The 17,500-nt window shown below is 46.8% G+C and overlaps 1 protein-coding gene across 1 annotated transcript in view; it reads right to left on the bottom strand.

The window, feature by feature from the left end:
- The window catches only part of HPSE (heparanase), a 77,439-nt gene extending 62,589 nt beyond the window's left edge, over window positions 1-14,850 (bottom strand). Inside the window, exons 1-2 of the mRNA XM_075849818.1 lie at window positions 14,547-14,850; window positions 10,664-10,809 (exon numbers count right to left, since the gene is read on the bottom strand). Of these exons, the coding sequence (XP_075705933.1) occupies window positions 10,664-10,809; window positions 14,547-14,725 (325 nt within the window). The 5' untranslated portion in view covers window positions 14,726-14,850. The remainder of the gene's footprint in view (window positions 1-10,663; window positions 10,810-14,546) is intronic.
- Window positions 14,851-17,500: the final 2,650 nt, after the last annotated feature.

Here is a 17,500-nt window from a genome sequence, read left to right as displayed (position 1 = left end):
ACAATGTCCCAGACTTTAATAATGATCCCTTAGTGCTCGACCCAATAAAAGTGCCCCATCAGTAACCATGCCCCCTTTGTGATCCCTGTACATAGCGCCACACACAGCACCACCTTTTAGATAGCGCCACACAGCCCCCCCCCCTTGTAAATAGCTCCACACAGCCCCCCCCCCTTGTAAATAGCTCCACACCGCCGCCCCTTGTAAATAGCTCCACACCGCCGCCCCTTGTAAATAGCTCCACACCGCCGCCCCTTGTAAATAGCTCCACACCGCCGCCCCTTGTAAATAGCTCCACACCGCCGCCCCTTGTAAATAGCTCCACACCGCCGCCCCTTGTAAGTAGCTCCACACCGCCGCCCCTTGTAAGTAGCACCACACCGCCGCCCCTTGTAAGTAGCACCACACCGCCGCCCCTTGTAAGTAGCACCACACCGCCGCCCCTTGTAAATAGCTCCACACCGCCGCCCCACCTTGTAAATAGCTCCACACCGCCCCACCTTGTGAATAGATCCACACTGTCGTCGTCCCCCCTTGTAAATAGTTCCACACAGCAAACAGACTGTAGAGCGATATAGGTAACGTGACTCACTGTAGCGCCCATGGCCGCGGGCCGTCGGGTTCACTCACCTCCCGACGTCCGCAGCCATGGATCTGTGAGCGCTGGCCTCCGTCTCCCTCCTAGGAGATGCCAGTGCTCGCTTCCGCTCCGTCCGGCCGGGTCCCGTAGGGTGCGCGCGCACGCTCTTAAAGGGCCAGCACGCGCACATGGAATCAATGATTACTAACCCACGTGATTCCCTGCTCTATAAGAATGCCCCAGCCCTTCTGATCCTTGCCTGAGCGTTGTTAGTCTTTCCCTGTCTGTCTCGCAAATGGTCCCTTAGTGTCTCCCATTCCTGCTGTTACCCGTGCCGTTACCGTTCCTGTATTTCGCATTGTTCCTGTGCCTACCCGTGTTCAAGTGCCATCTGCCACGTCAAGTGCCATCTGCCACGTCAAGTGCCATCTGCCACGTCAAGTACCATCGGCTCATCGGATACTGCCCGCCACGTCTGGCGCCACCTTCTGCACCTGTCTCCATCTGTGCTGAGGCAACAGTCACCGTCCGGACTATTACAGGTACCTAAACATTACTGTCTGCTATCTACTTTCACATAGACTGTGACCTGGTCAGCTGCCTCCCCGCTACGGCGGAGCGGCCTAGTGGGTCCACAAACCCATTGCCCGTGACAGTATGCTCAGGCCATGAAACCCGTTGGCCAGCCCAAGACCCCAGTACAGAAAATTCAGACAGAGATGCATGACCTACGCACTCGTCAGGATCAACTCCTTGAGGCGGTGAATTCTATTCTGGTCCGCCTGGATCTACTCGCTGTTCCACCCCCGGATCTTACTCCAGAAGCTGTTGCCGTGCCACTGCCTGTTGCTCCCCCTGTTTGTTCCGGATCCTCAGTTCCTCTGCCTCTTCCTCCCCGCTATGACTGTGATCCCAGAGTATGCCGAGGATTTCTTAATCAATGCACGGTGCACTTTAGGCTATGGCCTCATCTCTTCCCCTCCGAGGAGGCTAAAGTAGCGTTCATTATCTCCCTCCTCGCTGGCAAGGCCCTCGCATGGGCAAACCCAATCTTGGAGCAATAAGGTGCTGTATCCGCAGACCTAGCCTTGTTCCTGCAGTCCTTCCCTGCCGTGTTCGAGGAGCCGGGTTGAACATCCTCTGCCGCAGCCACTCTGTTGACCCTCAAGCAAGAAGGCTCCACAGTAGGGGAGTATGCAATCTCCTTCCGTACCCTAGCAGCCGAGCTGGCATGGAACAATGAGGCACTGGTGGCGACCTTCTGGCAGGGACTGTCCTCTCACATCAAGGACGAACTGGCAGCCCGCGACCTTCCTTCTACCTTGGATGCCCTCATCCTGTTAGCCACCCGGGTTGATATGAGAATCCGGGAGCGCTCTCAAGAGGTTCGTCAGGAGAGCCGGGCCCACAGACCAGCACTCCCTGCCCAGAGACCACAATTGTCCACTCCTAGTGCGCTACCTGAGGAACCCATGCAGGTAGACAGAGTCCAGTTATCTGAACAGGAGAAGCAGCGCAGACGCTCCTCTGGACTTTGCATGTATTGCAGCCTCAAGGGTCATTTTGTGCGTCAATGCCCACAGAAACCGGGAAACTCCAGTACCTAGGGTTGGTTGGAGAGGCAACTCTAGGTGGAACGTCTCCAAACGTTAAAACCTCTTCCAAATTATCGATACCTGTGGCCATCATCACCGGACAGGCATCACATCCTTCCTCCGCCTATCTTGACTCTGGAGCGGCTGCTAATTTTATCCACCAAGATCTAGTGGATCGGTTTCAACTACCCACAGTCCGTCTGGAGAGACCCCTGGCAGTTGCCTCTGTGAATGGTCTACCGCTGCCTGATCCAATCATGCTCATCACTGAGCCGGTGACATTACAGGTCGGAGCTCTTTACTCAGAACAGATCTCCTTCCTGGTACTACCCAAGGCTATCAATCCTATCCTGCTGGGTCTGCCATGGCTCCGTCTACACGCCCCGACACTAGACTGGAGTTCTGGAGAAGTTCTTCAATGGGGTTCCAGATGCCATAGCCATTGCCTGTCACAAGTCCGTCCTGTTGTGCCCCCTCTGCCGCAGTCACTCTCCAATCTACCTCCTCACTATGCCAGTTTTGCGGATGTCTTCTGCAAACGAGAGGCTGAGACGTTGCGTCCACATCGGAATTATGACTGTCCCATTGAACTGGTTCCCAATGCTTCTCTTCCCCGTGGACGAGTATATCCTCTCTCCTTGCCAGAGACTTTATCGATGTCAGCCTATATCAAGGAGAACTTGGAGAGGGGTTTTATTCTAAAATCTTCCTCCCCGGCCGGGGCAGGATTCTTCTTCGTTAAAAAGAAAGATGGACCCTGCATTGATTACCGTGGTCTCAATCAGATCACGGTCAAGAACAAGTACCCGTTGCCACTCATTTCCGAGCTGTTTGATCGCATACGAGGAGCCAAAATTTTTTCCAAGCTAGATCTGCGAGGGGCCTATAATCTAATCCGGATTCGCCGGGGTGACGAATGGAAGACGGCATTTAACACCCGCGATGGGCACTACGAATACCGAGTGATGCCCTTTGGACTGTGTAACGCTCCCGCAGTATTTCAGGAGTTCGTTAATGACATCTTCCAAGATCTCCTCTATACATGTGTTGTAGTTTATCTCGATGATATTCTAATCTTCTCCCCAGATCTGATGACCCATCGGAGGCACGTTCGTCAAGTTCTTCTGCGACTAAGAGAGAATTGCTTGTATGCCAAGTTAGAGAAATGCACCTTTGAAAAGAGGTCTCTGCCCTTCCTGGGCTATGTCATCTCGGATCAAGGCCTTAAGATGGACCCTGAGAAGTTAAAGTCTGTCCTGGAATGGCCACGTCCTCAAGGCCTAAGGGCCATACAGCGGTTCCTTGGTTTCGCCAATTTCTACCGGCAGTTAATTCCGAACTTTTCTTCTCTGACGGCCCCCATCTCTACCCTTACCAAGAAGGGTGTGAACGCCAAGGTGTGGACTCCGGAGGCAGAGTCCGCATTCATTAGCCTCAAGAAGGCCTTCACTTCAGCTTCGATCCTCCATCACCCTGACATATCTCGGCAGTTCTCACTGGAGGTGGACGCTTCCTCTGTTGGTGCAGGCGCACTTCTGTTCCAGAGGAGCGCCAAAGGAAAGGCAGTAGTGTGTGGCTACTACTCAAGACTATTTTCCTCTGCTGAGCGCAATTATTCCATTGGAGATCGGGAGCTACTGGCTATCAAGTTGGCCCTGGAGGAGTGGAGACATCTTCTGGAGGGCGCTGCTCACCCCATCCTGATCTTCACCGACCACAAGAATCTCACTTACCTTCAGTCCGCTCAAAGACTGAACCCTCGTCAAGCCAGGTGGTCACTGTTCTTCACCCGTTTCCAATTTCTGCTCCACTACCGTCCCGTGGACAAGAACGTGAGGGCCGATGCCCTGTCCAGATCATTCGAAAGGGAAGACATGGTGGAGTCCCTTCAGACGATCATAGACCCATCCTGCGTTGTCACCGCCAATCCTCTGCAGCTTAGAAATATCCCTCCAGGGAGAACTTTTGTTCGGTTGGCTGACAGAAAAAGAATTCTCCGCTGGGAACACAGTTCTAAACTGGCTGGGCACGCTGGTGCCCGCAAAACCCAAGACCTGGTCGCTCGTCACTTCTGGTGGCCCACGCTACCTAAAGATGTTCTGGACTTTGTCTCTGCTTGCACGGTGTGTGCCTCTAACAAGGTGGCTCACAGCAAGCCTGCCGGCCTGCTTCAACCCCTGCCTGTACCCAGTGCCCCCTGGCAGCACATCGCTATGGACTTCGTCACGGACCTTCCTCTCTCAGCAGGATGCAACACCATCTGGGTGGTGGTGGACCGCTTCTCTAAGATGGCACATTTTATCCCGCTAACCGGCCTACCCTCTGCTCCTCGACTAGCAAGCTTCTTCATTCAGCACATCTTCCGCTTGCATGGCTTGCCTCTTCACATTGTGTCCGACCGGGGGGTTCAGTTTACCTCCAAGTTCTGGAGAGCCCTCTGTAAACTCCTGGATGTGAGTTTGGACTTTTCCTCTGCCTATCACCCCCAGTCCAATGGGCAAGTTGAGAGGATCAACCAGATCATGGAAAATTACCTCCGCCACTTCATTTCTTCACAGCACGATAACTGGGTACAGCTTCTTCCATGGGCAGAGTTTTCATATAACAACCACACAAGTGAGTCCACCACCTCCACTCCGTTTCACATCGTGTACAGTCAACATCCCAGAGTTCCTCTTCCAGTGTCGACTTCATCTCAGGTACCCGCTGCTGACGCTGCATATGGGGACTTCCTGCAAATCTGGCAACAGACCTGGTCCTCTATTTTGCAGGCGGTCGACGCATGAAGCGTAAGGCAGATACCAAAAGAAGAGAGCCGCCTCAGTATCTTCCTGGGACTAAAGTCTGGCTGTCCTCTCGAAACATTCGCTTGAGGGTGCCTTCATACAAGTTTGCTCCCAGGTTCCTTGGTCCCTTCGAGATCCTGCAACAGATTAACCCTGTTTCCTATAAGCTGCGGCTGCCCCCTACCCTCAGAATCCCTAACTCCTTCCATGTGTCCCTCCTGAAACCAGTGGTCCTGAACCACTACAGCAAGACCTCTAGTTCCACAGTTGCTTCCAGCGGCCCTTCCGATGTATTCGAGGTAAAGGAGATCCTGGACTGCAAGAGGGTAGGAGGAAGGACTTTCTATCTGGTGGACTGGAGAGGGTTTGGTCCTGAGGAGAGGTCCTGGGAGCCAGAAGAGAACCTCAGTGCTCCTGCTCTTATTAAAAAGTTCCTCTCTCACTCTGGCCCCAAGAAGAGGGGGCGTAAGAGGGGGGATACTGTAGCGCCCATGGCCGCGGGCCGTCGGGTTCACTCACCTCCCGACGTCCGCAGCCATGGATCTGTGAGCGCTGGCCTCCGTCTCCCTCCTAGGAGATGCCAGCGCTCGCTTCCGCTCTTAAAAGGGCCAGCGCGCGCACATGGAATCAATGATTACTAACCCACGTGATTCCCTGCTCTATAAGAATGCCCCAGCCCTTCTGATCCTTGCCTGAGCGTTGTTAGTCTTTCCCTGTCTGTCTCGCAAATGGTCCCTTAGTGTCTCCCGTTCCTGCTGTTACCCGTGCCCTGTTACCGTTCCTGTATTCCGCATTGTTCCTGTGCCTACCCGTGTTCAAGTGCCATCTGTCACGTCAAGTGCCATCTGTCACGTCAAGTGCCATCTGTCACGTCAAGTGCCATCTGTCACGTCAAGTGCCATCTGTCACGTCAAGTGCCATCTGCCACGTCAAGTGCCATCGGCTCATCGGATACTGCCCGCCACGTCTGGCGCCACCTTCCGCACCTGTCTCCGTCCGTGCTGAGGCAACAGTCACTGTCCGGACTATTACAGGTACCTAAACATTACTGTCTGCTATCTACTTTCACATAGACTGTGACCTGGTCAGCTGCCTCCCCGCTACGGCGGAGAGGCCTAGTGGGTCCACAAACCCATTGCCCGTGACACTCATCAAGGAGGTCATGCGACGGAGGTTCTCTTCTGGCGGGGGTCGGTGACGGCCCGGGAGTGGACCAGTCCAGTCACCTGACCTCACGTCGCTGACATGAGGTCAGGTGACTGGATTGGTCCACTCCAGGCACTGACCTCACTTGGCGCATGTGCAGTGCAAAGTTCCGGGGGAATAAAGAAAAATCACGGATGGTGCTTTTTTCTGCCGGACGCTACGGATTGCAGAAAAAAAAAACACCAGTTTTTTTGCGGACTGTCCGTAAATTTACAGACGGTTGGCAACCCTGTTCCCAGTCCTGTCTCTGGATCTATGGTTACAGTTTAGCTACAGCATACCTCCCAACTTTCAAGCAGCATCAAGAAGAACAATCAATGTGGCACGTGTAGCTCGCCACTGCCACTCCTCTAACCCCACCCATACACATCCAGTTCAGCCCACACAGTATCATGCTCCCATAGTGTCTCTCCACAGTATAATGCTCCCATAGAACCCCCCACACACAGTGTAATGGCCCTATAGCTGCCCCCACACAGTATATTGCCCCATAATGCCCCACACACACAGTATCATGCTTCCATAGTGCCTCCCACACAGGTCCCAGACACAGACACCCATAGAACCCCACACACACAGTATAATGCCTCATAGTGTCTCCCATACAGGATAATGTCAAATAGATGCTCCCTCACAGTAGAATACCCCCTCACAGTATAATACCCCATAGTGTCTCCCACACAGCATAATGTCAAATAGCTGCCCCCACCCATACGGCCTACCACATAAACTACCATCATGGTCTGCAATGAGAGATTCCAGGACTGAATTAGCCTGGAGAGCTTCCCTGTGAATTGATGGGGTTGTCTTCTCCTTCTCTGTACTACATATGGTAACATGCACCTCAACTCACATGATACATTGGTTTTATTTGCCGTAGTACATTGCTGATAATCTTGAACCAGTAGAACTTTTAACATCCAGCTCTGTTGCACTATGTCTTACAATGTTGATATTGTTTTTCGACGATTTCTTTTTGACTACTAGTTTTGTTCCCTGACGAACGTGCCAATTTTCTGGGGAAAAGCGTTGGAAAGCAGTTTATTATGTCTATCGTTTTAAGTCAATCAGAGCCACCTCTCTGGACATATGGATTTCTTTTTCATCATTTACAACCTCCGTCTGTTGGTCGTGGTATGTTTTTGTATGAGTATATCTTTTTGCTGGGTATCTTTATTTTTTTTTCATTCGTGCCTACCCATTGTTGTGCACAGTTTGAAGTTTTTGCACATTTTTGCTTATTCTATTTGACATCCACTATAAAACATTGGCTAAGCCATTAAAAGGGTATCTAGGGTACAGGTTGGAGGTTGAAGTCATCCCTTGAGTAGGGCATTACTCAGACTAGGAAGGGTGACCCATTAGGGTATACCAGGGTCAGTTGTTCTCTCAACTCAATGAACAGAAGAAAAGAAAACCCTCCCCTCACCCCTATTTTTTTGCATCAGTTTTTTCAGGAATAATAATTTTCCCTTTTTTATCCCAATATATTAATTAAAAGGTTGTTTACTGTGTAATTTTTTTGATCAGCTGATTTTTTTCTGTGATTCCCCACCCACACAGTATAATGCCCCCATACAGTATAATGCCCCATAGCTGCCTCCATACAGTATAATGTTCACATAGGTGCTCCCATACAGTATGGTGCCCCTTAGGTGCTCCCATACAGTATGGTGCCCCTTAGCAGCTGCCCCCTACTGTATAATGCCCCCTTAGCTGCCCCCATACAGTATAATGCCTTCTCAGCAGGTGCCCCCATACAGTATAATGCCCCCTCAGCTTCCACCATACATTATAATGCCCCCATAGCTGTCAACATACATTATAATGCCCCCTCAGCAGGCGCCCCCATACAGTATAATGCCCCTCAACAGGTGCCCCATACAGTATAATCCCCTGTAGTGCCTAATAAATAAAAAAATACTTAGCTAGCCCCATTCCCACGACGAGTGGAGGAGATCCCTCTGCGCTGTGAGTGGTTCGGCACAGACAGGCGCGATAACGTCACTGCATCGCGCCTGTCTGTGCTGAGCGGCTCACGACCGCTCCACACAGTGAATGCTTTAGCATTGGATTCAACTATCTGCGCAGATAGTTGAAACTGGGACATACCATCGGCTGCCCGGGACAGCGGGACACCGCCCGGAATCCGGGTCAGTCCAGCTGAATCCGGGATGGTTGGGAGGTATGGCTACAGTGCCTACAGGCCATATAAAGTAATCTGGAATCCACCTCCAAAGTGGAATACCATCCAATTGTCACACATTAAGCAAGCCTTGTAAGGGAGAGTCTTGAGTTGCTCTAGAAGTTTTGACGAGTCATCCTTGGAAAACCCTCGTCTAAATTGGCGTATGAAGGGGAAGTAGCAGAATAATGCAAAGCAATGTGCTAATGAGCATATGTACTTCCTTCTTAAATATTTAGTATTGCTATGAGGCAATCCCATGATGGCCCTCTGCTCGTCATACTGGAAACTTCCCTTTAACTACATATACTGTATGTCTCTGCTAGATTTAATTACCAAGTTTTTCAGTCCATCATCTGAGCTTCTTGAAAAGCAGTATTTTATATCAAGATTTAGTATCTATTTCACAATGGACACTCTGGTGGTATTTGATTCCCTTAGACAGCATAACACACCAGTTAGCTTAGATTTGCATTAGTTGTCTATAACCATGGAAACACATAAGTCTGCATAGGAGCTGTATTAAAAAGAAACCTGTAAAAAAGAATAGGACAGAGTGGTGTGCTGGCTATTGCCCAGTAGGACAAAAGTTAAATATTGGATCTGTAATTTATGCACTTTCCCGCTTATCTCACTTATCCCCGTTTTTTTATTTTTAAAGGAAAATCTAGCAGCAGAGAAACAGCAGGGCAACAAAATAACACTAGCTCTAACAAATTGCTAATTTTATACAAAAAAAATAATAATCTATAGACGTTCTAGAATTAGTTCAGAGCAGAGGGAGTTCCTCTGCTCGCTGAGGACTCCGCAGGCACAGCGCTACTGTAAGCGCTGTGCTCGGGGAAGCCCTTGACGGTACTGTTCATATATGAACACGGACGTCAGTGGCTATTCATTGAGCGGAATCCCCGTTGCAGACTCTGGCCGGGGATTCTGCTCCAAGAGTAGCCACTGACGCCCTCTGCAGGCTCTATTTATAATTCTCTGTGCTAGTGTGTTGCACCTAGCTGTTAGCATGTCTCCCATAGACAGCACACAGAGGAGTAGAGAACATTCTGCTCCCCTATCTATCAAATGTATACCAACTGCAGCAGCATGGAGGACATCAGCTATTATACATCAGCAATTAGCAGTGTAGCGGTGAATCAAGCACTGGGGTGAGATAGAACACTTACTAGAAGCTGACGCTGTATTTGTCTTTCTATATGCCTCTTTCTTTCAGCCTACTCCTGCTCCAAGGACTACTATGGGCAGCTGTAATCTGATTCCTTAGTGGGCTGATAGTCCATTTTGTCTTGAGGAGTGAGTGAACAGTTAGGGTATGTTCACACGTGTAACAAAAACCGTCAGTTTTTGGAGCTGTTTTTCTATTGAGTCAATAAAAAACGGCTCAAGAAGTGACATGCACTTCTTATTACGAGGCGTTTTTCTATGCGGCCGTTTTAAAAAAATGGCCACTTAAAAAAACGCCCCGTGGGAACGGAACGCCGTTTTTCCCATTGCCCGTGTGAACATACCCTTAGGATGGAGTGTGGGGGAAAGGAGCCTGATAAGTGGAGAAGGAGACATTTTTCTCTCATACGATATATTACAAAGTTTCTTCTAACCGCTTGTACTATTGATTTATGATACATTTTGTTGGTATTGGTGAGAGTCCACCACCTGGACAAAAATGGTTTTAATTTCGTTCTCCGTAATATTAGGAAAGAAAAAGATAGATCCGGAGTATATATAAAATATAACTTTTACTTTGTTTCTTTTAAAAATATTTGTAAAAACATAACATGTGTACATAGAAGTTTCATATGCCAATACTGCATGCAATTTTTCATATATGCATGGTGTGCATTTATCATAATTTTTGAGACTGCAAATAGTCCACTTTTATGAGGATTATAAATCTGTACTATTTTCTTATTTCTCTTTTCTAGAAGTTCCCCCACATTTATTTATTTTCATTATCTTGCATGGATTACATATAAAAAGGTAATAGGAAAATTTAGGGGCTATTTGATGTCTCAAAAATTATGATGAAAATGCACACCATGCATATATGAAAAATTGCATGCAGTATTGGCATATGAAACTACTATTGATTCATGCAAAGTTTATTGAGAAGTTAGTAACCATTTAAGCATTCTGTTCTAAATTATTACTGGGACGGCAACGGTTTAGTATTTGTCTAAACCTATTGGGGTCCAAATTGGATATTCATATGTTTCTACCATTTAAGAATCACATATGTGTTATACCAAATACTATATTCCACAATTGTGTATAGAGGTAGACATTATTCCAGTATCACTGTTACCTTGCTTTACTGTCAGGTTCCAGATAATGTTTTCTTCTCTTGATGCATTTCGTACTGGATCAAAGAATAGAAAATCAGATTTTGTTCCTCCAAATCTCAAGAAGGCAGGAGAAAGCCCTCTTGTTAAAGTGATAAGCTTCTGGGATCTAAAAGACATGATAAAGAACTGTAAAGTCTATGTTACAGCTAGAAGAGGTTGCATTCATACCTAAGCTCTGCTGCCATATAAGCAAACAGCAGTATTACAAAAAGGAATTGCAAAAGTGTGATGGTTTCTTGATAATTGTACATCAATGTAATGACTAACCTAATGTAATAACAGAGTAAGACAGAGCGATCTTACTATACGGCATTTTACGCCTCGAATTACGCCTGAAAAAACAGCTCCATTACGCCTACAAACACCTGCCCATTGCTTTCAATGGGTTTTACAGAGTTCTGTTCCCACGAGCCTTTATTTTACGCTTCGCTGTCAAAATACGGCGCGTAAAATGACGGCTCGTCAAAAGAAGTGCAGGACACTTCTGGGGACGTTTTTGGAGGCGTTTTTCATTGACTCCAAAACGGCTGTAAAAAACGCGAGTTGTTAAAAAAAAAATCTGAAAATCAGGAGCTGTTTTTCCTGAAAACAGCTCCGTATTTTCAGACGTTTTTGCTCACTGCGTGTGAACATACCCTAAAAGGTAGAAGTGTTAATGAAACATTGCTGGCTTTACAGGTTTCTACCAGCAGGGTCTGGTTGGGTGGTCTGAATTAATTTTGGAATCTGGTCTGGTGTCTATGCAGGTGAAATGGGTGTCGTGTGTAAGGAGAAAACTTAATTCAGGCATGCCGCGGCGGTTGGAAGATCTTAGAGTCTGCAGGGGCCAGTAGCAGCAGCCAGAAGTGCAACTTGGTGAGAGACTATGCTGTGCAAAACAAGCATCTCCCGTGTAATGATTTTATTTGTTACCCCCCGCACAACTACGGTCTTCCCCTTGGCTCTGAACAGAGCCCTTGCCTACCTGTCTCCCCCCTTCCCCACCACACAGCCCCTGTCAAGGTGAATCTCCCCACTGGATTTATAAATGTCTGACAGATGCAGGTCACAGCTCGAGGGCTAGCACCTATTTCGAGAACAGGGGCCACACAACCCCTGCTTCTCCTGGTGCGGTGGCCGCAAGCTTTCCGATTCCAGATAGGGACCAGTGGAGAGAGGGCCGCACGTGCGCGCGGCTCTCTCTGTTCTGTTTGTGAGTTAATTAAACAGCCGAGCAGCGCTTTCTCGGCTGTCTCCATAACTCCCATTAAGCATATGTGTAACTCTCCTCGCCTGAAATCTGGCCAGCAGCCGCTGCACTAGGCGAAAAGGGGGTCAACTAACCCCCGTTCTCGCATCCGTCCAACATTTATGGCATATCCCGTGGATTTGCCATAAATATCCAAGTTGTTAATGCTCCTTTAAGTTTTGTCAGCTGCAAGGTAGGGCTTCTATTGATCGGACATGTTTTTCCAGCAAATCTCAATTGGATTGAGATCTGGGGAATTCTGAGGTGAAGTCAACACCTTGAACTCTTTGTTATGTTCCTCAAACCATTACTGAAAAATGTTTGCATAGTGGAAGGGCGCATTATCTTGTTGAAAGAGGCCACTTCCATTAAGGAATACCGCTGCCATGAAGAGGTTTAATTGTTCTGCAATACTGTTTAGTTAGGTAGTACATGTCAAAGCAGAATCTACAGTACATAAATGCCAGGACCCGAGGTTTCCCAGCAGAACATTGCCCAGAGCCTCAAACTGATAACACCAGCTTGCCTTCTTCCCACAGTGCATCCTGGTGCCATCTCTTCCCCAGGTAAGCGATGCACAAGCACCTAGCCATCCACATTATGTAGAAGAAAACGTGATTTATTAGTCGAGGCCACCTCCTACCGTTCCTACATGGTCAAGTTCTAATGCTCATGTGCATATTGTAAGCAATTTCGACAGGGGACAGCACGGGCACTTTGACCCATGTGCGGCTATGCAGCAAGTTGTGATGCACTGTTCTGACTCTTTTCTATCATAGCTAGCTAGCATTAACTTTTAGTAGCTCGTCTATGGGTTTAGACTAGACAGGCTAGCCTCAGCTTCCCATGCGCGTCAATGAGCAATATATCCCACCCCTTGACAGGAGCCATTTCAAGTGTAAATAATTGAAAAGCTTGGGACAGCATTGTGTCAATTAGCTCTTATGGTATGTGCACATGTAGTGTATTCAGCCATTTTTCGGGCCGTAAACGTCCCAAAAAACGGCTGAAAAATCGAAAGCAGAACGCCTTCAAACATCTGCCCATTGATTTCAATGGGAAAAACGATGTTCTGTTCCGACATGGTGCTTTTTACGCTGCCGTTTTCAAAACGGCCGCGAAAAAGTGCATGTCAATTCTTCAGCCGGTTTTTGAGCCATTTTTCATAGACTTTATAGAAAACCAGCTCCAAAACGGCCGTTAAAAACGCAACTTTGTTTCAAAAAATGTCTGAAAATCAGGAGCTGTTTTCCCCTGAAAACAGCTCTGTATTTTGAGGTCTTTGTTGTGTGAACACACCCTCACACACAGCTGAATCATGGATGGGATAGTCAGGCCCCCTTACAATAGGGAGTAATGTGTGTTTCCGTATCTATATATGTGTCTTGCGATATATATATATATATATATATATATATATATATATATATATATATATATACACACACACACACACATTTATTTGTACGTTTCTAAATATTGCGGTGCTGAATGTAAAAAGTGGCAAGAGAGAAAACTCATTTACATGCATTCATTACCTAGTGCTGTGCATATCGTATGTGCATTCTCTGAATTAACTCATGTGATCTTTTTACAGCTTAGGGATACAGACCATGTAGTCACACGATTGTATCATATCACAACAAATAATCATTTGGATATGGACAAGATTGTCGCTGCATTTCCTAAGCAACGTTAAGATGCAATACAGTCATCTAATCTGGGCATCAGCATATACGAAACGGGAAACTCTGGGCATTCTACCTCAACCAGATCTCCGCTTGCTAATCTACTCTGAAGGCAGCTGTGCGTTATACAGAGTGGGAAGATATGATGGACAAAGCTCATCGACTGGAGATTGCTGCAGGATGTCGCAAAAGAGGATTTCCACCCAAAACGTAAAACTGACATATGTTAGTAGATCAAAAGTTAGAGCAATAGCTCCCGACCTACAAGATAAACGTGCCTATAGTGTCCAACTTTGTACTTCGTTGGGCTGGTATAAGTTGGCATAACTTTTTTTTTTTTTTGAAGGATGTAATAGCGTAGTTGACTATGCTATTCCATCTTGAGGGATCCCACAAAAAAAAAAGTGGTATATGTTTTTTAACAGGGAGTCCATGAATGATGGATGCCACTGTACGGCATCCGTCAAAGGTATATGTTAAACTGTTACATTGTGAAGCTCCAGTGATGCGGCTGTCCATATATAGACAGTTATGTCACTGGAGCTTCCTGCATAGGGCCAAAGGAAGCTCTCATTCTCAGGAAGTCCTCTCCATATATGGACAGTGACGTCAGGAGCTTGCCCAGGGCCATTGTCCCCAGGCGCCCTGCAAGAGGGGTGGCGCTGTTCAATTGACATATCCAACTGTATGCATATACAGTGGGATAAGTTGCAGCCTTCAGTCTGAAGAATATGTCAGTAGTCCTCCCGACATAGGCCTCCAAAGAAAGGCAAATAACGTGATGTGAATAAGGCCTAATATATTACCAACTTTACATTTTGGGTGGAAATCCTCCTTAGCAGTAGCATGGATGCCTTTACTAGAAATTATTACTTGCATATGATTACTGACTAATTCCTTAGACATAGTATAGAACATGCTACTTACCCAAGGAAAGCAATATACTTAGGTTCTGAAGCTAGACTTGCATCTATGGTTACAGAAAGGAATCTTGGGTTTAGGGAAGTTCTGCTGCTAGTCTTCAGTTGTAGTTGTAGCTCCAAAGCATTGCTGCTGGCCTTGAAAAGAGCACCAGCAAGAAAGACAATACAGGCAGGTATATTCATTAGTCAGGTCCTACCGAAATGTTCTAAACTAAAGCTGCTGAATAGCTGGCCAGCAGGAAGATGACTTTTCCTCTCTGGAACACGTTACCCACAGAGGAAGCTGTGTATATACAACAACAGTGTATTTGCTTTCTGCTTGGGTTGCATATATTTTCAGTTTCCCTAGTCATAGGTCAATCTAACTTCCTCCTACTCTGCTGAAAAACAAATACATCATGCAAACAGTACTGGCATCTGAGTGTGTAGGTAAAGCATAGACACAGGTGGAAAAGAGTAGTACAAGAGGCAGACAATGAATAAGCGTTCTCTGCAGTCAGGTGATCACAGGTATATATAGGGAGGAGACACGCATAGAAGTAGCTAGCCTCGCCCTCACAGCATACATTGCATTGAACCTGTATTGTCAGTCCTAATGGACAGGCATTAGCAGAAGACAACTAGACATAATGGACTACAATAATTTTTTATGTGTATAGGATGATTAGATAAAAATCTTATAAAAGGGAATAGCAAGCCTGTAGTTTCCTAGGATGGAAAAAAGTATCCTGTTCCAGTCCTAGTAAAATATCTTTGAATGTAAATGCAGATGTAGGATTATCATACTAATAATTATTGGGATAGAGGAATCAAGAAGGCATTAAAATGAATGTACACACATAGACATTGTGACATTAGACATACAGATATAAATTCAAACCGGTAGTAGAAAGCGCTGCTATGGTGTCCTCTTCCCAAACGGCCCACATATGTAGGTTCTTGAACTGGCATGCATTTGGGTTATGACGCTCATCTGCAAGTGGTGCTATGAGAAATTATGCTTATTGTACGAAATTTAATGTAAAAGAGTCCCCAAGGGAACAAGAAAGAGTGTTTGCATTGCTAGCGTAAGGGCTCGTCCACACGTAACGGAATTGCAGCAAAAACGCACTATTTCCTGCGATTTCACTGCAGAAAATAGTGCGTATTTTGCTGCATTTTTAACAATGCTGGGAGATGGTGACATCTCCTCTGAAAAACGCAGCCATTCTGTCCACTTTCCGCAGCAGGAATTGACATGCTGCGGTAAGAAAAATACGTACCACAGGTCAATTTCTGGTCGGAATTTTAATGCAGCGTGTGGATAAGATTAGTTGAATCTGACCATCTTGCTGCTACTGTATTCTGCTGCGTATTTTCCGCCTGCAATTCCAGAAGGAAAAACCTGAAGCAATTCTGCTACGCGTGGAAAAGCCCTAAGGGTATGTTCACACGCTAGCTGTCATTTACGTGTGAAAAGGCAGACTGTTTTCAAGAGAAAACAGCTGCCTCGTTTCACACGTAAATGCTCCTCCTCGCATTTTGCGAGCCGTCTGAGATGCTCGTAAATCTTGAGCTGTGCTTCATTGAGTTCAATGAAGAACAGCTCAAATTACGTGGCAAAGAAGTGCCCTGCACTTCTTTGCCGAGGCAGTCAATTTACGCGTCGTCGTTTGACAGCTGTCAAACGACGCCGTGTAAATTACAGGTCGTCTGCACAGTACGTTGGCAAACCCATTCAAATGAATGGGCAGATGTTTGCCGACGTATTGTAGCCTTATTTTCAGGCGTAAAACGAGGCATAATACGCCTCGTTTACGTCTGAAAATAGGTCGTGTGAACCCAGCCTTACAAGTCAGGAATCAACCCCCCCCCCCCCTCCAGCCTGTGCTGTAGGATCTAAGGCCATGTTCTCACAGTGCAGATTTGCGGAAAAATTTTGAATTTTTTTAAGCTAAATCTGAGAATAGAACATAAACAGAAAAAATATATCAAGAAAGGCCTGCTCTCCTGAATCCAATGATGTGTTTTGCTTAAAAACGCATGTAAGACGGTAGGCTAGGGCTGGATTCACACTGGAGAGAAATGGTGCATATTTTCAGTGTGGAAAATCTGCAGCGGATTACAGTGCAAGCCATGTGGATGAGATTAGAACAAATCTCATGTGCATGCTGCTAAACATTTTGCGGAATGAAATCAGTGCGCGCCCTTTTTTTGGGGGGGGGGGGTTCTTCAAAACTGCAGCATGCTCCTTCAATTTTGGATGTTTACTGCAGATTTCAGCCTTTTCAATGTAGAAGGGGTGAAATCCGCCGCAAAATATGCCCATAAAACATGACAATTTTGCTTCGGAAACGCTTCAGAAAAATCTGGAGCATTTCCGCCCCGTGTGAAAAGTCTCCTACTGTCTAGTGTGCTGCTGTTTAACATCAGTATGTCCTAATACACTAGGATAGTTTTTCTTTTATAACCGGAGATATGCTTGAGGGTATGTTCACACACTTACTAAAAAACGTCTGAAAATACAGACCTGTTTTCAAGGGAAAACAGCTCCTGATATTCAGCCGTTTTTTAAGCAAACTCACATTTTGAAAAACTGCTACAAAAATGTCTCAAGAAGTGACCTGCACTTCTTTTTACGGGGAGTCTTTTTACGTGCCGGTTTTTCAAAACGGTCGCATAAAAAAACGCCCCGTCGGAACAGAACGCCGTTTTTTCGCATTGAAATAAATGGGCAGATGTTTGGAGGCGCTCTGCTTCCGATTTTTTGCCCGTTTAAGGCCAGAAAAACGTCCGAAAAGAAGCCATGTGAACATACCCTTAGGGCGGATTTACACGAACGTGATATACGTCTGTGCAACCCGCGTGATTTTCACGAGAGTCGCACGGACCTATACAAGTCTATGGGGCAGTGCAGACTGTCCATGGTTTTTGCACAGCGTGAGTCCGCTGTGTAAAACTCACGACAGGTTCTATATT

The sequence above is a fragment of the Rhinoderma darwinii genome, chromosome 1 (genome assembly GCF_050947455.1).
Source record: "Rhinoderma darwinii isolate aRhiDar2 chromosome 1, aRhiDar2.hap1, whole genome shotgun sequence".
Taxonomy (NCBI): Eukaryota; Metazoa; Chordata; class Amphibia; order Anura; family Rhinodermatidae; genus Rhinoderma; species Rhinoderma darwinii.
The sequence above is the reverse complement of the archived record's forward strand: the minus strand, read 5'-3'. Positions and strand labels throughout refer to the sequence as shown.